At 40.1% G+C, this 20,229-nt stretch overlaps 2 protein-coding genes across 2 annotated transcripts; one reads left to right on the forward strand and one right to left on the reverse strand.

Annotated features, from left to right (window-relative positions):
- Nucleotides 1-9: 9 nt before the first annotated feature.
- Nucleotides 10-20,087, reverse strand: acad11 (acyl-CoA dehydrogenase family, member 11). Its single transcript, XM_006795084.3, has 20 exons — nt 19,856-20,087; nt 19,653-19,752; nt 18,525-18,650; nt 18,171-18,332; nt 17,901-18,065; nt 17,677-17,818; nt 17,381-17,502; nt 17,082-17,188; nt 16,714-16,825; nt 16,285-16,362; nt 15,758-15,896; nt 15,304-15,411; nt 13,552-13,650; nt 3,449-3,518; nt 2,753-2,838; nt 2,573-2,644; nt 2,271-2,425; nt 1,792-1,908; nt 405-514; nt 10-324 (listed from the first exon to the last, which is right to left on the reverse strand). Exons 1-20 carry the CDS (start codon nt 19,975-19,977, stop codon nt 210-212), a joined length of 2,307 nt encoding a protein of 768 aa, XP_006795147.2. The 5' UTR covers nt 19,978-20,087; the 3' UTR covers nt 10-209.
- Nucleotides 5,033-8,852, forward strand: ackr4b (atypical chemokine receptor 4b). Its single transcript, XM_006795082.3, has 2 exons — nt 5,033-5,162; nt 7,510-8,852. The coding sequence occupies exon 2, from the start codon at nt 7,517-7,519 to the stop codon at nt 8,621-8,623; it is 1,107 nt and encodes a 368-aa protein (XP_006795145.1). The 5' UTR covers nt 5,033-5,162; nt 7,510-7,516; the 3' UTR covers nt 8,624-8,852.
- Nucleotides 20,088-20,229: the final 142 nt, after the last annotated feature.

Genomic DNA, 20,229 nt, shown 5'->3' on the forward strand with positions numbered 1-20,229 from the left:
TGAGGCAGACACTTTAATCATGTTTTATTTGATTTTCATCTGGCACATATGGAAGGGTGCTTCTTTACAGGTAGTATGTTTAGTAAGGTTTTTCATTTCAGTGTTTTTGCAAATAGTGAATAAAAATCAAGCAATCTCACTTTAGGGCCAAAAATGCTTATCGGGGCAGTAATAGTTTACTGCAGTGTAATGAAGCTGTGGCCATGTTTTTAGAGCTTTGCCTGTGCCTTCTTTAGTTGATCTCTGAGTTCCAAATAGGCTATAGAGGAGAGGTGCACCTCATCTGGTCCATCAGCGATGCGCAGAGTCCGCACATACGAGTACCTGAAGACAAATGTAATATTGGCATCATGGAAGGCATTTATCAAATACCCATTTATGTGTTGGGACGGGTCCAAACTTACATCTGTGCTAGTGGAACGTCTCCAGACACACCTGCACCACCATATACCTGTATGGCTATGTCCACCACCTTGCAGGCCATTCTTCCTGCTGCAACCTTGATCATAGCAATCTAGTAGGCAGTGATAAAGATAAATGTTAGAGTTCAAAAGACCACAGCCCTTTCCCAATTCCATCCCACAGTGATTTCAAGCTGGAATTGCATATGCTATATTGCCAAAAGTATTCACTGATCTATCGAAATCATTGAATTCAGGTGTTTGAATCACGTCCATAGCCATAGGTGTATAAAATCATGCACCTAGTCGTGCAGACTGCTTCTACAAACATTTATGAATGAATGGGTCGCTCTCAGGAGCTCAAATCAATTCTAGTGTGGTCCAGTAATAGGATGCCAGCTGTGCAACAAGTCAATTTGTGTAATTCTGAGCTATTGACTCTTCCATAGTCAACTGTTAGTTGTATTATAATAAAGTGGAAGCGACTGGGAATGACCACTCAGCCACAAAGTGGAAGGCCATGTAAAAAAAACCAAAAAAACAGAGCAGGGTCAGCAGAGGCTGAAGTTGCCAACTTTCTGTAAAGTTAATCGCTACAGACCTCCAAACTTCATGTGGCCTCCAAATTAGCTTAGGAACAGTGTCTAGAGAGCTTCATTGAATGGGTTTCCATGGCAGAGCAGCTGGATTCAGGCCTTGGATCACCAAGCACAATGCAAAGTGTCGGATGCAGTGGTGTAAAACACGCTGCCAGTGCAAGAGCAGTGGCGAGGTTGGTCTTTGGAGTTATTGAGTGATGACTGGACTGATCTGGAGTGTCTGGAATCTGATGGATGAGTCCGGATTTGGTGGTTGCCAGGAGAACAGTACTTGTCTGACTGCATTGTGACAACTGTAAAGTTTGGAGGAGGGGGGATTAGGGCGCCTTAGTTCCAATGAAAGGAACTCAATGCTTTAGCATACCAAGACATTTTGGACAATTTCCAGCTCCCAACTTTGTGTGAGTTTTGGGATGTCCCTTTCCTGTTCATGATTGCGCACCAGTGCACAAAGATAGGTCATAAAGACATGGATTAGCGAGTTTGGTGCAGAAGAACTTTACTGGAATTCACAAATGGACTTCCGGAAGAGTGGTCAAAAATTCCCATAAACACCTCTATTGTGGGATGTCACTCAAGTTCATATGTGTAAAGGGAAGTGATTGAATACTTTTGACAATATAGTGTATGTCATGATAAAAATGACTTTCAAAAAAAAAAAAAATCCATAATGCAACAGAAACCATTGGTTTTAGAAATACAATGTTATTGTCCATCCCAAGTAAGATATCAGGACATTTATATGTGTTTGTTTGGTTTTTTTTAAATGTGAGGGTCAAAAATAGTTTTACCTCCTTACGAGCTGCCCGACTGCCTAGTGTATCCAGTGCATGAGCAGCATTGAGAGTCAGCAGGCGAGTCTGCTCTATCATGAGACGGCACTCTGCTATCCAATGAGCAATAACTTCCTGGACAACAGATAACACAGAGATCCATCAAGCTGCATCTAAAAAGCCGTCCACTAGGTGTCAACAGTAGGTCATCTCTCAGCACATACTGCCACAGCCCCAAGATTTAAGTCTGGCATATCTCTTGGGTTCTCTCTTTGCAATACTGTACATGTCATTCATATATCTTCTATTTAGGCAGAATAAACATTCCCAATGCTGGCAAATACAGAAATGAATTTAACTTGCTATAAAACGCACAAAATTTGCAATTATAAACCCCATTTCCTGATATTTTTCTTCTCCTGTATGCTGCCACCCCAAAACTGGCAGAAAGCCATCAAAGCTCTGAGAACCTCTCCTTCAGATACAGCTTCACTCACATGCTGGTACAGTTGTTTTCCAAAGGTGTGTCTGGTGGCAGCCCGCTGGCAGAGTAGCTCCAATGCCAACTCTGCTAGTCCGACAGCTCTCATACAGTGGTGCAGCCTGCCTGGCCCCAGGCGACCTTGGGCAATCTCAAATCCCCTGCCCTCCCCTGGAAACCACAACAGTGTAACACAGAAAGAGAAATAACAGAGGAGGCCGTAATTATCTCATTCACAAAATGTCAAGGCAACACTGCTTTATCGTTCAAACATATTCCGTTTCTTGGGAATATAGACAAAACAATAAAGGCTTTTACCTAGAATAATGCTGGAGGCGGGTACGCGCACATTTTCAAAATGCACTTCAAAGTGGCCACCATGGATCGCATCTGAGAACAGATACAAGGATTAAATCGTGTCAGGAAAGCTCAGATGTCATCTCTGCACGCCCATACTGTGGGAAAAATAAACAAGGACAGATGATATCATTAACTTACCATCCTGACCGAACACAGTGAGTGGTCTGATGAGCTTTACACCTGCTGTGTCCATAGGTACGAGGATCATACTGTGCTGGCCGTGCCTATAAGACAGGTTTACAGCCGAAGCATGTGATGGAATTATACTTTGAGCACAGTTGCCATTTTCACAGGTTTATCACGCAGCTATAAATATGATACTGATGGGAATCTCCATTCATTGCAAGCAAGGGTGTGTACCAAGGAGAAGAGTTATTATATTCTGGGTGTGGTTGTTAGGAATTTCTTTTAATTAATATCCTAAATTATGCCAATTAAACTTCAAGCAAAGTTTAACACACACAAGCATCAACATTAGACTGACTTTTTTCCCCCCTATGTGTTATACAAACATCAGGGCAGAAAGCTAGACCGGTGCTAAGGGGCATGCTGGGAAGTAGGCTGTGTCTCTAAGCAAAGTCCATTTCAGTTATATTGGCAGCAGAAACAGAAGAAGTCTAGTGGGACAAATGGCTTCTTAAAAAAAGTTCAAAGGAACACACAAAACAATCTCACATAAAACCAAAACTAGAAATGAACAATACTAATAAAAATCCTGTTGTTGTGGTGAAAAACATGACATCAGAAAACTGGAAAAAAGGCAGAAACAAATCTTTGCGCGTTTGTTCCCACAAAGAAACGTGGACGTATATTTCACATAGCTGTTCTGCTGACCTGATTTTTTCATCCCGAATGCCGCTCCTGCACATGACAATGGCCACTTTGCACTGGGGATTGCCGGCACCTGGCGGGACAAGGCAAAAATCCTGTGGGTCATTTACATTCAGGTTACGTTGCTTTCTGGTGCTATAAAACAATGGGGCTGGTAACTTTTCAGCGACTGCCTCCGTCCTTAACCATTCCATGACCCCTATTGCGGCCGGAAACTGCGAATTTTGCTGTCACGGATGTGGCAACCATGTGGCTGCTTAATAATGTGAATGATGACACCCGGTTTCCTGAGTTAGTCTTTTTTTTTCCTCTCCTCAAATACAGTAACTTCATTACTTCAATGAGCAGATAATACATCATAGAGATCCTCTAAACAAGATATTACAAAAGTGGTGACAGCAGCAATGTGAAATGTGCCCTATCTGCGTGAAGGAGCAATTGCAGAATCCTTTGGAATTTCCCTGGTTGAGAGTCCACTTTGAGACAAACCCTAAGGGCACAAACAGGGTGACCAACTGATGGCGTCGCCTTCCTGTTTAGGTTTTGGTTCAGCTGGCAGAACTGTCCCCTCCAGACAGGACATATGGACACCAGACAGCAGCAGACATCTTTAGTTTAAGAGCTCTCACAACACGAAAGCCACGCGTGAGAGCATGTGAATTCTTAAACTTGATTTGACAGGGGTTGAGGTTTTGCATTTACTCTCTGGCTACAGAAACGCAAACAAACAGTAACTGATTATTCTCAGACTGTAGCAAAGAACACGAACTTTACAGCAGACACCACCCATAAACCACATTTAGGAAAGCCCGTTTGGCCCAGAGGCAGGTGAGGTTTTCCTGTGAACCCATACATAAGGGTCCATGATCCAAAGCATGCCCATGCATGTCATATCATTCCTGGTATGAATTTAAACCTTCCCAACCCAGTAATTAGACTTCGTGACAGAATGCTATGCAGTTGATTTTTCTGGAAAAAAAAAAAAAAGAAAAAAGAAAGAAATCAAGTCAATATGCAATTTTAACATAGCTAAAGGCCCCTTTTCTCCTCTAATGAAAACTAATGTTCCTTTTCTTTGTCTGACTGGAATTTTTATGAATACATTTCATTATTTATTTCTGGCCCAAATCCAATTGTCTTGTATATTTTTGTTTGATATATTTATAAGAGTGTGGGAGAGTCAAAAAATAGCCGAACGTTTCTGAGGAAGCAGAAATAAGGAAATAGTAGAAAAAAAAAACAAAACATTACTCTAGTTTCACTTGTATATTTCAAATTACCAAAGCTGCTGCTACTAGGAATGAGGCCGGTGAAGTATGTACAAAAAAAAGAAAAGAAAAGAAAAGGACAACCACCAACAGGAACTCCCTGTGTGTAAAACAGCCTCTCTTTATATGGTGCATTGCACAGCACAGCATAAGAAAACAGACGACTCAAGGAATTTGTATTCGTCTTAGACATTTCTCCTTGAACCTGAACCACACTCAAACACACACACACGTGCGTGCGCACATGCACTCACACTGACAAATGCTACGTCTGTGTTACGTGGTGAAGGGACACGCTCCTACAGTGTCAGAAGTGAAGGGAGTGGGGTTGGCTGAAGCAGAGATTAGTCACTGCAGTGCCAGAGTGCATGCAACCTTTTTCCTCAGAATACACAACAATAAACGGATCAGTGTTAACTTTACGGTTCTTGGACAGGAACAGAAACACGGTAAGAGCATTTTTGACTTTTCTTTCATACCCTTTAGTGTAACGTATGCTGACAAGAGATATACTCCTCATATTCCTTCCTTGAGCTTTTGGTTTTTTTTTAAAATAATATTACACTTTTAAATCTTTAAACTACATCATTAAATACATAGCTACATTTTACATATACTTATTATACACAGAGATATGTGGTGCATTGTTGTTTTACTTAGTGAACGGGTAACTTTAGTCTTTGACTCACAGTCAAAGTCCTGCTTAGTATATTTTATGACTAAGCTTCTTTATATTACCTCATTAACACTGTTGTGTTAGGTTTGTGTTGCTCTGCTTTTCTCCTGAGCGCATAGCTCTTTGTAAACAAACTGTTCTCTTACTCTTCTACCTAAATACAGGTAGTATATCATTATTACTATAAGCATTGTTGGACTATATCAACTTTTGTGTCATAGATTTTGCTTAACTAAAGATTATAAAATGCACAAATTCATAGAAGGTGTACACAATAATGCCACTCCCATGCCCGTGTTCGACACCTTTGAGCAGAGCATGCAGAAAAATGACTGAAAAATATTCATATATTTTCGATCGAGGGCTCTTTATACAACAATAAAATCACCTGCATTTGCGATATCATTATGTGATGTATCACATGTATGTTATGTATGTTACCAAAACAATATTGACAACTTAACTCAACTACAAAAGTTTTCACCTAAATACATTTTCTATGTATTTGTAGATGTATATCCTAGTGTCATACCTGCTATTGTATGTATATATTATAAGCTGCTCTATTTATTTATAATATTTTGTATATCTATTATATGTCCATTTACATCATCTTCCATTACTTTATTTGCACTAATGCCACTACTGTGCATAGGTTCCATTTTTTAAAATATCCTCCCTGGAGTGTCCTTTTATCTTTTTCCCATTTTCTTAATTCATTTTATTCTACATGTATGTGCAGTACACATATAATTGATAATAAAATCATTTTAATCATTTTAAATTAATTTGACTAGTGAAACCCAAACAGTCAAATAGCTGCTGTGAAAACAAACAAACAAAAAAATCAGAAAAAAACCCAGCTGACACACGAAGCCCATCTGTTGCCAAAAGTCAATATTTGACATTTTTTCTGAACGTTCCAGTGAACATCTACTTCAGTAACTACTACTCCCAATTCAGAAAAGAGACACTTGTTATATGGCTCGTTAAGGGATTGCTGTCATCTTTGTAACAAGTGTGAGTTGCCAAAAATGCTCTTGACGTGCAAAATATTCAATGCATCACCTCTTGGTCCTCAGCCAGACGTTACATCATCCGCCACGTAATATGTTTTGCTGTTCGGAGTTCGCACTTTCCTCAATTGTTCTTCCTCAGGAAATGAACAAAAACCTGAATGAAAAGGGATTTATGGTTTTTCTACAGGGGAACAATGCAAAATCTGTCCATGGAGCTCAGTTAATTTTTTCAAGGGATTATTGGATCTAACAGAAAAAAAGCATCTATTTGTGACAGTAAAAGTATCCACGCAGGCACAGTATTCCACTTTGTAATCCTTGAGTGAGATCCTTACTGGCAGGGAACAGCTTGGCTAACACAACAATGGGTCTGAATGAAAGAGTCACATCAATGGGACATCCTGTTGAACCAGCAAATGCCACATACAGTAAAAACCAACATCCTGGATTTTAATCTGAAAGAAAAAGATCCCGCACTTGCATGACATCCTCAGGTCTTTCTCCGCATACTTCCTCCTGACTAAACTTTTAAAAAAGACCAGAAATTGGATTGGTGTTAACAAGCTCCAAAAAAAAAAAAAAAGTCCTGTGCATTGCATAATAGACATCATTAGTTTGCAGAACATATTTTTCCCTGTAATTAAAGGATTAGCAAATCAAAAGCTACCATTTTCTGGAGTGTGTAGATCACTCAGCACCCACTGGAATACAAAGTAATTCAATTCAAAAACTTCACTAGAAGATGTGTAACTCTATTGTCGCTCTTTTTTCCCCTGCTGGAGTTTATTCAAGCCCACACGCTCATTTCTGACAGGCTGAGCTAAAGCCATTAGGGAAACCATGCAGGAAAGATTCCTCTGATGCAGAACACACAAAGAACTCGCCTTTCCTGTTCCTGGTACAAAAAAAAAAGAAAAAAAAGGGGGTTGGGGGGGCTGGCAGTTCGTTCTTGTTCTGTTAAATGATGCCATACATGTTAATGATGGGCAAGAACTGAATTGTTAGTACTCAGAGTAAACTGTACCACAGCATTACCAACTAAAAAGGTGGAGCTTTTAAAGAAATGTTTCTCTTTCTTTCTCTTGTATTTTTTTCCCACAGAAAAAGTATGGCCGACTTTGACTATCACCACGACGATGATTCAAATGAAACTTACGACTACAATTATGAACACACCATCTGTGACAAGGAAACAGTGCGTTCCTTTGCCGGCGTTTTCCTTCCGGTCATCTATGCCCTGGCTCTGATAGTAGGCCTGGCGGGAAACGCCTTGGTAGTGGTGGTTTACACGTCACGGCTGAAACTGCGAACCCTGACAGATGTGTGCATCCTCAACCTTGCCATTTCAGACCTGCTGCTTCTCTTCACCCTGCCTTTCTGGGCAGCTGATGCTGTCCACGGGTGGATGCTGGGCACAGCAGCCTGCAAGGTCACATCCTTCCTCTACAGTACCAACTTCAGCTGCGGCATGCTGATGCTTACGTGCATCAGTGTGGATCGGTACCGCGCTGTAACCAAAAATCCAACGGGCAGAGCTGGCACCAGATCCCAAGTCAGGAGACAGTGGTTCCTGGTGTGCCTCATGCTGTGGACTATAGCCAGCATTCTCGGCCTTCCTGAACTTATCTTCTCCACAGTGAAGCACACCCATTACAGGATCAGCTGCACAGCCATCTACCCGCACAGCATGGCCCGACCTGCAAAGGCTTCCCTGGAGCTGCTTGAGGTGATCCTGAGATTTGTGATACCTTTCCTGGTCATGGTGGTGTGCTACTGCCGAGTGGGACTGGCGCTGAGTAAGGCCGTCGCGGTGCGACGAGAGAAAAAGTGGCGAGCCCTGCGTGTCCTCCTGGCTGTGGTGGCCGTATTCCTGCTCACCCAGTTGCCCTACACGGTAGTCAAGCTTTGCCGCGCGATGGACATCATTTACATGCTCGTGACCGACTGTGATGTCAGCAAGGGCTTGGATCACGCTATGCAGGTGACAGAAAGCCTGGCTCTCACCCACGCCTGCATTAACCCGCTGTTGTACGCCTTCATGGGGTCGTCCTTCAGGAGTCACGTTCTAAAGACTGCCAAACACCTTGGACAGCGACTTGGAAGGCACCAGAGACACGTCAACGAAGAGCCCGTGGAGATTGCGCTCCAAGCGTGTAATCAAACCCAATCCCAGTCGGATTCAGAAGAACAAGACACCAGCACCTTTACTATTTAAGACTCTAAATATTTGTCTATTTTTTTGTAAACTTATATACAAAATTGCATGTACACAGTATAAATATATTTACGTTCCCTTACTAACATGCAAGACAGATCCCCATAAATATAAATGTTAATTCTCAGTTTAATAATTGTATATGTACAGTGAATTTATATGCACTAACCAGCAAAGTATTTTGTATAAATTATGTATTTTGTTAAATAAAAGAACAAAGTTTTCAATAACACGCATCTGTCGCAACTGAGTGCAGCTGACGCTCTCGTTCTCGAGTTCTTTGCAACTAATCGAATACAGCTTTACAATCTACACCGCCTTAAACGAGCTCATCTGCATCTCATTTCATTACATCCCGTGGTTTTGGGTTCTGATGACGGATGACTTGACTGCACAGTGGGTGACCCATCAAGTGGAAAAACATTTGGCAAGCAAAGACAGGACAGCAACCAGCAGGAAGCACCCCACCATGCTATCAAAGCTGAATATTGTTTGGAGAAGTTTAAAGAGCGACCGCTGTTTTCATCTAATCTTCTTTTTATCCTTTCAATAACACAAGTTTTATAGTTTGCAGTAAAACCCAATCCACCGTTTTTTTTCCAGATTATGCTTTAAACTTAGAATCTAGGCTCAGCCCTTTGCTGTGGACGGGTGATAAACCAAGAGGTCAAAGTTTATTCAAGCCTTTTTACACAGCAACAAAGAAGAGTCAAAATCTCTCGATCACAACTACCACAAGTACCTCATGAACATCAAAGACAAACATGAATTCACTGTTTACCATTCTTTCCCTCTTGTTAGTCATTCTTTTCCAGAGCAATGCCTTAGAAGCATGATTGAATGATCCCCGAACTAGGTGTGTCTAGCACATGCTTAGGACACAAGTTGAATAATTTCTAAACAGAGAAACGACTGGATAAACAAGCGTATTAAAGGTGCATATCATAAGACAACATAAGCCAAAGTAAGCACCAAATCCTGCATGATTCCGCTTACCTGAACAATGCCTTTGAAAGTTATGGTAAAAACACGGTTGGATAGGTGTTTTCATCTTTTTATTTCCTGAACAGTAACACAGCCTGGCCAGATGGTGTTGGAGTTGAACTCAGGACCTGCTTGCTGTGAGACAACAGTGCTAACACTGCTTCGTTTTTTTGGACTTATCATATTGTGGCCTGACTGAAGCCAAAATGATTATGTCTTCTATAATTCCACTGACAATCTCACAGCTACTGCTAATAATGAAAAGCATGTATATCAGCTCCGTGAGTGTGTATGCAAATACAAACGCCTGTGGCTTGAAGATAAAACACTAAACGTCTGGGAATCATTGTAGTGCATTAACATGCCTATGGGACCAGCTTCAATAGCTTCCACACCGCAAAGCTGTAGTGGAAATGTCTATAGACCCTTCCATCTAGCAACAAACTGCCTTTTGCACCACACAGCTTTAGAGAAAAAGGGAACGCGAAAGTGCGTGTGGCTTATGGACAGCATTTTTTTTTTTTTTTTTTTTTAATTTAAGGGTTATTTTCGGTAGCTTTTAGTTATGATCAGTAATTCTAAGAGAAAGCAGCAGTCAAGAGATTGCAACTAGGAATGCTCTGCGATTATGACGTAATACAGCATGAAAAAGTCTGTAGTTTCTGTTATTGGAAACAGTGCTGCACAAATAAAGGCAGAGATCCATCTCTTTAAGGATTCCCAAGTACCTTGGAAATCATATTGTGGAAAACACCCATAGCACATCAGTGAGGAACTGCGAGTTCATATTATTTTTGTGATTGGAAAGAATGAGTTTTACCATAGAAACGCCTTCCATAAAAATAAAATACTTGAATACAATAACTACTGGTTTCACTTCTACTTTTGTTCGAACTAAAGTTGAATTGAATATCTGGAAATCTTGTCTCACTCAAAAACAAAAAACAAAAAAAAAAAAGAAAAGAAAAGACTGATTTCCACTCAAGTATCATACATTTTGCAACAAAAGCGACAATGGGTCACACAAAGTATGAAAGAACCCGCAATCACACCCACATTCTTTTCCGACAGAGAGATATATTCATGCGAGGAAAGGAAATTCTTATAACCCCAGAAGATTTGTTTCTCCTGATGGAATTTTCACTTCCAGTCCAAAGAAAAACATTCGAAAAGGCCAACATAACCGCCGATGAATGATAAAGTCAAACTGTGCACTAGATAAAAATGATGAGCTGCAAAAATTCTGCTCAATTTATTTTTTAAAAACCGCAGCATTTCAAGCTTTCAGTTGCGAAAAGAAATTCCAATTAATAAAAACAACAAGCCGCTGCTTTCATTTAACTTGGAAGCGAAGCCCTCGGAGTACACAGACTCTGCAAGCGTCATTCGGGTCTAAGGAGGTTACGCGGAAAACAAAACCACTACTCTGAGTTTTTGACATTTAACTATCACCATCAAATCAAGTCAAACAGGATATTAAACACCAAGCTTGTTTATAAAGACAAAGATAGTCCAAATGACCAAGAAGAACAGTGATTCACACATGAGTCACAGATTTGTGTTAACCTCCAGAGCATTAACACACAGGCTGAGGGCCTACGCACACGTGCCTACGAGCATGAATGCAGCGTTAGTAAGATTTACCCAACAGTTGTAAATGTTTGCAACAGCACGTTTATTTTACAATTTTAAGGCCAATTTCTGTTTCATTATGACTCGTATATAATGACTCATTTAGAAGTAAGCTGAGGTTAGCTGATTTAGTGGATCCATGACCTTACAGTGCTGTGAAAAAGCATTTGCACCTTCCGGATTTTATTTTTTTGCATATTTGCAAAATATTTTAGATCATCAATCTATTTTTAATATTAGGCAAATATAAACCAAGTAAATTTAATTTATCAAGGTTTAAACTTTTTTTTTTAATTCAAACCTACCTAACCCTGTGTGGAAAGGTAACTGCCCCCCCTAAACCTAATAACTGGGTTGGACACTCTTGGCAGCGAGAACTGCAATCGAGCTTTTGTTATAACTGGCTGTGAGTCTTTCACATCACTGTGGAGGAATTTTGGCCCACTCTTCTTTGCAGAGCTGTTTTAATTCAGCCACACTGGAGGTTTTTCGAGCATAAACTGCCTGTTTAGCAAAGCATAGCAAAGCATCTCAATCTGATTTAAGTCAGGACTCCAAAACCTTCATTTTGTTTTTTTAGCCTTTCAGCGGTTCACTTGCTGGTGTGTTTCTGATACTTGAGCTTTAGGGAATGAACTGATGGTTTAACATTCTTGTTCAGGATTTTCTGCTAGAGAGCACAATTCATTCTTCCATCAGTTACAGCAAGTCATCGAGATCATTACACTACTATCACCATGCTGCTGGTATGATATTCTTTTTATGAAATGCTGTATTAGTTTTATGCCAGATGTACTCAAACCTTCCGAAAAGTTCAACTTTTGTCTCATCAGTCAACAGAATATTTTCCCAAAAGTCTTAAGAATCATCAAGATGGCTTTTTTTTTTGTTAAATGTGAGACAAGCCTTTGTGTGTTTTTGGTCACCAGTGGATTCCTCCTTGAACTCTCCCACACGTGTTATTTTTGTCCCGTCTCTTTGTTACTGTTGAATCATGAATTCTGACCATAACTGAGGGAAATGACATCTGCAGTTTTTTAGATGACGTTCTGGGTTCATTTGTGACTTCCTGGAAGAGTCATTGTTGTGCTCGTGATAGGCTGGCCACTTCTGGGAAGGTTCCACACTATTCTGTTTTTTCCATTTGTGTATAATGGCTCCCACTGTGGTTCACTGGAGTCCCAAAACCTTATAAATGGCTTTGTAATACTTTCGAGACTGATAAACGTTGATGACTTTGTTTCTCAGCTGTTCTTGAGTTTCTTTAGAGTAGGGGTGATGTGTTGCTCTTTGAGATTTTTTTTTAACCTATGTCACATTTGTTTGATGATTCGTTTGGGAAATAGGCAAATATTTTTTCGGGGCACTGCAACCGTTTGCAGCAGCAGATTTATTTTAGGATTTTAAGGCCATTTTGTTGTCTTTGAAACTTGATTCATGTGCGATGACTCATTTAGAAATAAAATGCCAGTTGATCCATGATCCTATACTGGTTCAACCTGTTGGAAAACTGAAGCCAGGTTTCTCAGAAAGGCATGAAGCCAAGATTTTTCCGACTTTTAAAATTATTTATGTTATATAATCATTCCCGCAAGAGTCTGTTGCCCTTTTTTGTTGTCCATATGTTCGCACTTTGGTTTGACATGCATCTCTGCGCTGCTTTGCTACAGTAACATTTTGATTGCATAAACTCATCTCTTACTGAGAAAGGCTCTTTAAGACATTTATGATCAACAACACTTTCAGGTTCACCCTTTTAAAAACATTCTTTGGTTTATGGGGACTTTCTCTAAAATATTTTAAAGCAGGGATTGTGATAAAACAACTGCTCTTTGTTTACAGACTTTAGGCTCTCTAAAGTAAATGCAATGAAATCGCACGAGCCACAGCACTAATTTCTTTGTAGCAGTTGCACTCAGTCCTGCTGTTTATGTCAAATCACACCTGCAACATTTCATTAATCTTGCAAACTTGGGACATTTTCCAGCTGACATCAGCATACTACAAAATTCCTGTGGGGTACTCCCTGCAACATTAAGAATCTCCAAGGCCACAATTTGCCATGGCGACAGGAACAAACAAAGTTATGAGCTAACAGCAAAACCAGTTACTTCCGGCATCCTAAACTCAGTACACATGGGCTGGAGCACACCCATCTTCAAACTTGGCCCCCATTCAAGTTTCGTACATAGATGCATCGTTGACAAAACAGTAAAAACACTCCAAACTGCTTTTGTGGCAGTTCTGCCAAAGCTGATGTCTCCAGGAGACAAATGAACAAACAAATGCCAGCTAAAAAAACAAATACTTACCGCTGCTCCACCATTTTTTCCCATTTATGATGTAGTCGTCTTTATCCCTGTGAAGACTACACTCCATGTTGGTTGCATCACTGGAGGCCACATCAGGTTCTGAGGAGGGGACCACAGGAAGTACTATTTTACAGGAAGTACCACGACAATACTGATAACATATCACAATACTCAATGAAACTCAACTCAGACTCATGTTTTTACACGTCTGGTAACCCAAATTATCTTAAGCTTCCCTTCACGGCCAAAGGGTTCAAATATACAGCAGATGTTACCAGAAGTTTAAATTATTTATCAGTGCACGACAAAGGGTTCTCCTCATCATCCAGTGTAATCGAGTACTGTGCAAAAGTGCTAATTTCTTCTTTTGCTCCCTTATTTCTTTAGATTTTGTTAGGAAAATTGAAAATGGTTGCAGTGATGTATTTAAAAATGTGCAAACATATATGGAAATAAAATATATTTTGACAATTTTGACAGGTTTGAAAAATCAATATTTGATCTGACTTTCTTTTTTTCTTCTTCACAGCCTGAACCTTCTTGTCATATCTTTAAGTAGTCTTCAGGAATAGTTCTCCTTCTTGAAGGACATCCAAAGCTCTTCTTTGGATGTTGGCTGCCATTTGTTTTATTCTCTGTCAAGATGATCCCACACTGCTTCAATAATATTGACGTCTGCAGTCTGGGGTGGCCAGTCCAGGATTGATAGCGTCCCACTGTGTGCTTTTCTATCCCGCTATGCTTTTGCTGCAGTGGCAGTGTGTTTGGGATCATTGTCGTGATATAAAGTGAAGCAGTTGCCAATCAGATGCTCTCCAGATGGTATTTCATGGTGGATCAGGATCTGACAACAAAACTGTTAACCCGTGTTAACCCATGTTTAAATAAAGACATGGGAACAAATTATGTGTTTTTGCAACAGGCAACAGTGTTTCTTTGCCAAGTTGTCTCTATGAGTAGACACAACACTGGTTCAACCCTTGAACTGGGTGCCTTTTAGCACTGAAATGACTCATAGGTCAGTGTTAAGTGGCTTAACAAACAAACAGGGAGGAAAAAAAAGATTCCTCGGAAAATGGTCAGGTATAAGAACTGCAATGAAAATGAAGACAACTTTAAAAGACCTCCAGAAGACCTTGAGAACTCATCAAAACCACTTTAAACAAATGACAAGAATGTCTGGCTCCTTCAGCACTTCAGACTGAGTACTTTTACTCAATACTGGAAAATGACTGCACTGCTGTGCAAAACAAAATGTATCCAAAACACTATTAATCTCTATGTGTTGATAAAAAAAACAAAACAAAAAAAAACAAGGATGTTCAAAACCACCGTAATCCCCTCTGGCAGCAGCATGTCGCTGTTTCCAGGCAGCATTAAAAGCAAAAGAGAACAAAACAGGGAGAAATTACTCATCGGGATCTCGTGTTTGCTATTGGCGTGTGAAGGGCCTTTCCCTCAGTCAGTAGCAGCCATGCCTTCTATAAGTTAGCCTAATCAAGACCACAATCTGCACTTGGCAGAAAACAATGTGACTGAAGACCACAACACATATTTTGAGAAGTGAACATTAGAAATACTTTGGAAAAGGGAAGAAATTTTATGAATTCATAACAGAAAGTGTTCCAAACTACACCAAGAAAGCTTTCCTTATAGATATGACAGATTCCTTAAACTTTGTTTTCAATCACCAACACAGATTTTGGTATCTTTTTCTCTAAGCATTTTTTTGTGACCAGTTCTTGGAACTACCTGTCATACAGAAGCAGGAGCGAATCTCTCCTCTGAGTAAAGGTTCCAGCCATTTCTTCTTCTGCTCCTCACTGCCAAACATGTGGAGCACTTCCATATTTCCTGTGTCTGTGGAAAAAAAAATATAGTCATAATCTTCCAGTAATTACTAGCTGAATTTGGGATCCTTTATGCTCTCGTGGAAGACTGATTTATGATAAATGATAAATACCTTAAAAAGCTGAATCTGGAGATTTTTGTGTGGTTTGGAAGATATATTTTTAAAACCCCAAAATGGAGCGTTATGACTAAAACGAGGTTGAAATGTTGACATCTGGAGAGTCTTTTTCAAAAAAAATAGGAGAAAATGCAGTCTAGCTTCTATATACACAGAGCAAGCCCATCCTAGTAGAGCAAAGTAAGGGACAAAATTGATCTGTAATATTATCAAAGATCTTTGATGTAGATATTTTACCAGGAGCCTGGCAGTTAAAGACTTCAGGGGCAAACACACAGCGGCCGGTTTCTTCAGCAATATAGGCATAATCCAGCTGGGTGAGCCCACTGACTGCAGGCAGGAACAGGTTCCACAGCCCGGCTTCCCTGGCTTTAATCTGCACACAGACACATGTTATTATACAGAGTGAAAATGCAAGCCACGGCTTCTTTCCCTGTCTAAGCTGATAACAAGCAGAGCTCCAGAAATTGGAACAGATCCACGGAGACACAAATAATAGTAATTTTGCTCAAACGCCAAATACTAATGATGGGTTGCAGTGCGTGGCTGTCTCAGGTGTGCTATTTACAAAAGAGTCAAATAAACTTGGGTGTTGAACTTTCTGGACTAATACTTGATCTTAGACCGTCCTCTATCACATGTGGTTGTGTTTTTTTGTTTTGCACCCTTATGTGCTGTCATTTTAACTATGTAGGATTTGTGTAAAAAAGAGACTGAGTTACTAAGTTTAAAAAACAAAAACAAAAGAAATCAACCCTACATACCTTCAGATCCTCTATAATTTGAGGGGTGTGCCATCTCTGTGGAGACTCAGCGTGTTTGGTGTAATACTGTGCAACCTCCTAAGGAACAACAATATTTTTCCACAAAGTGAATTGTCAAGTGAGTTCATGTTGATGCTACAAGCATTACAGGCACTCAATGGTAACATCAGCTCAACAATATATTCATGCAGAGATAGCTTCATGCAAGAGCTTGTGGTTCTTCATCTGTTTCACTTTACGTGAGAATGCTACAAAGCCCTGCCATGTGATGATGCCCATATGCAGCATATTTTATGTAACCAGGAGACACATTGTTCTTTGACTCTACTTTATTAGCCTTCAGTGAAGAAACGAACTGCTGTGTACACAAGTTAAAATTTCATCAATGCACACAAAACCCGTCTGTTCTTGGCAGCTCTTGGAACTGACCTTCTGAGCAGGAAGCACATATTGTCTCATGAAATCTTTGACCTGCTGGAGAACAGCCCGACCTTTAGCTGTCTGGAAAAACAATCTGTCCTTTGTTGGACCTGTGAGGGGCCTGGCATCAAACACATTTCAAATGTTAAAATTCTAACAGAGAATATCAGGAACAACAGCTGGGTGTCAAATTCCAACTGCAGCTGTCTTACATATAATCAACAGGTGGGATCTATCAGTTTTTTTGACCTTCAGTGACGAAGGATTTTGAAAATATTCCTGCTACAGCAGAGTGTTTATGCTAAACTTATGTCTGAATGTGTCAAAGGATATCAGTGCATTGCTGCACAAGGAATTCATTCATTACTGAAACCTACCTCTGCCCAAGCTGCAAGGCAACCTTAGCCAAGGGCTCCACACACTGGCCAAACTGAGCTGCATTTGGTGCACTGGCATTACCCAGGAGGTGACGAGCGTAGATCCCCTACGAAAAACAAATAATAATTTAAAAAGATCTTAATTTTAATGAAAGATTAAGGGACTACATTATGTGCTTGTCTATTACTTTTAATTAAATATGAGGAAATGAGGTATGGCGCTGTGAGTTGCACAATACTGTATGCCAGTAAAAAAAAAAAAAAAGAAAATCAGCCTAGTGTTGAAATTTGGTACAAACCTGGGCAATTCCTGCCATTTTAAAGACAGACAGGGCTAAGTAGAAATTCAGTTGTGGCAATGCAGGGGGGATCCCCCGGCACCTGCAGTAAATGGAGATCAGGTCTTCCACAGTTGGGATACCTGCTCATTGAGGAATAAGATCAGAGGGACAAGACTGTGAGCAGACATAAACAAATAAATAACAGATATAAATCATAATCAAATACAAATTTCTGAAAACAACAAATCTGTTTGTTTTTCCACTGTCTATAAATGTTAATCACTGTCAGAGTTATCAACAGTTGTTGGCGTTACCCTCTATTCCTTTTAAACTGCCCATCGTGCTGATAACACTGAGACTTGCAGGCCAGTATTGTGGCATAAGGAAGTAGGCCAGATCTGCCAGTGGCTGTCCAGTGGTAGAAAGCTCCCAGTCCAACACAGCGATCACACGCGCCTTATCACATAAAACAGACTTTGTGAAGTATTCACAGACAAATGTAGCAAAGGTCTAAAAATAAAGATCAGAGAAAGTGTACCTCTGTTGGATGGAATATTAAGTTATCCAGTCGATAATCTCCGTGGACAAGGGTCACCTCATTGTCACTGGCTGGTAGATTCTTCATCAACCAATCAGACAGTTCATTCATGGCTGGAATGTCTCTGTGGGCTGCCGCAGTGTACTGCTTGGTCCAGGTGGAAACCTTTACAGATAAAAAGACATTCTTTAATTTCACAAATCGTGACTGAGTTCCAGATCAAATAAACAGTAAAATGACTTCGATTTAATGAATGCTGTGTTAACTCACTTGTCTTCTGCAATAACCTGGCCCTCTTCCATATGCTTCAAGGTTCAGTGATGGCAGATCCAGTGAGTGCAGCTTTGCCAGGACTTCCATTGCAGCCACATACAGAGCTGTTCTCTCTGCTGGACTCACTCCAGGTAGACGAAGATCCCTGAATACGCGGCCCTAATAAACAGAATTGCACGATTGCCGTCAAACCAAAATAATATTTTCATCTCTAATAAAAGCACAAGCTCGCACTAAAATACACTGGCAAGAAAAGGCAAATTAAACCTTTTACCGATGAGACTTAAAGCCAAGTCAAGCAAAACCATTAGAAAAAAATATTAGATTCAGGGACTTGTGACTCCTAAGTACCTTCACATGTTGCATTAAGTAGAACTCTGTTCCAATGACTTCAATATCAGCGCAGTGCAGAAGGGGCTGTGGAACGGGAAAACCAACAGAGAAGAGGGCCTTCTGCACTCGATACTCCCTGTCCACCTGAGAAAGAAGCAGAAAAATCCACGTCTATGAGAAAACTTCACCCACTGAGTGAAGCTAATATATCACGTGCTACTTTCCCAAACATTTGGGGAAACGTGAGCTCTTTCATTTGATTAAATCCAATTAGTTACAAGGTCACACAAAACAGTGTTTGTGCACAGATGGTAAATGTAAAGCAACATTTAGTATTAAACATAAGTAATACGTATGAAGCTTTCATTAGATATAAATATATTCATTCGGGTTATTAAAAAAAATAGCTTAATTTTTATAACTAATCACTATATGCAAACTTAACATAGCCAACTTGGTTATATCCTAACCACGTAATAAAAAAGCATTCAGAGATGCTCTTCTGCATATCTTGGTTGGAACAAGTGGTTATTTGAGTTGCTTATGTCTTCCTATCAGCTCAGAGCAGTCACTGGATATCTTCTCTTTTTCTGACCATTCTCTCTGTAAACCTTAGGTATGGATATGCAGGAAAATCCCAGTAGATCAGCAGTTTCTAAAATACTCAGACCAACCTGTCTGGCAAAAACAACCATACCACCTTAAAAGTCACTTAAATCTCCTCTTTCCCATTGTCTCGCTGGGAATGAACTTCAGCAGGTCATCTTAACCTACCCGCAATCCTAATGTAAAAATATCCCCCAGTTTTATTTATTGACTTATTTGCTGTTTACCACTCGAGGTTGTGGTTGCTGCCAAAAATAATGAGAATTAATTAAAGCACGTATTGAAAACATATGGCTGGGCAGGCTCCAGCAACCCCTGAACTGGATAAGTGCTGAGTGAGTGATTCACCAGTTAACCCAAACTAAACTAAAACACAGACAGCATGAGGAAGCATTGGAGATGTTTATTGAGACTGGGAAGTAAAACATATATAAAAGTTATAGGAGAACACATAAAAACAAACTAACCTATCCAACATTGACAATATTTTATTTTATTTTTTTTTAACCAAAACTATAATAACTGTGGGGGGATCCTTACCTTGTGAGCTCCTGGCAACAGCTCACCTGGGGGTTGCTTCCTGAGAACATAACTGTTTGACGGCGTCTGGATTAGGAAAGTTGGGTTTGACTGTCCAGCACTGAAAAGATAAGAGAGTGTCCTTAGCATGTTATCAGCAGGCGAAACATTTGCACAAGATTAACTTTGACACTACAAAATGAAGACAGACCTGGCTACCTTACCTGTACTGTCTTACAGTCAGGGTGTCATTGTTTGACAAAAGTGTCTTGGCAGTCAGATATCTCTGAAGCCTGCCAACATTGAATTTATGCTGCTGTCGTACAGGAGTTGTCGGTTCCTCCATTTCGCAGTTATAACTCTGGATTAATCATTGTCAGATGTATCGTTGCGCTAGCTACGTTTAGCATTATTGATATGATGGTCGGACCGTTTATCGATAGGCACAACGAGGTAACGCCCCTTAAAAGTTAATTTATTGTCACAAATTTATAAAATTATAAAACCTTTAAAAACTAATGACTAGAAGATTTTCGATATTAAAATAAAATAATAAAATAAGGGTTTAAACAATCCACTGGTGATGTGGGAACACTGT

The sequence above is a fragment of the Neolamprologus brichardi genome, chromosome 9 (genome assembly GCF_056152115.1).
Source record: "Neolamprologus brichardi isolate AB-2024 chromosome 9, ASM5615211v1, whole genome shotgun sequence".
NCBI lineage: Eukaryota > Metazoa > Chordata > Actinopteri > Cichliformes > Cichlidae > Neolamprologus > Neolamprologus brichardi.

Coding starts and splice junctions, on each gene's coding strand:
- acad11 (XM_006795084.3), bottom strand. CDS start 19,977: ATGGAGGAACCGACAACTCCTGTACGACAGCAGCATAAATTCAATGTT. Junction 17,819..17,900: donor TAATATTCCATCCAACAGAG/GTACACTTTCTC, acceptor TTATGTGATAAG/GCGCGTGTGATCGCTGTGTT. Junction 13,651..15,303: donor CTCCTGCTTCTGTATGACAG/GTAGTTCCAAGA, acceptor TCCCCTCCTCAG/AACCTGATGTGGCCTCCAGT.
- ackr4b (XM_006795082.3), top strand. CDS start 7,517: ATGGCCGACTTTGACTATCACCACGACGATGATTCAAATGAAACTTAC.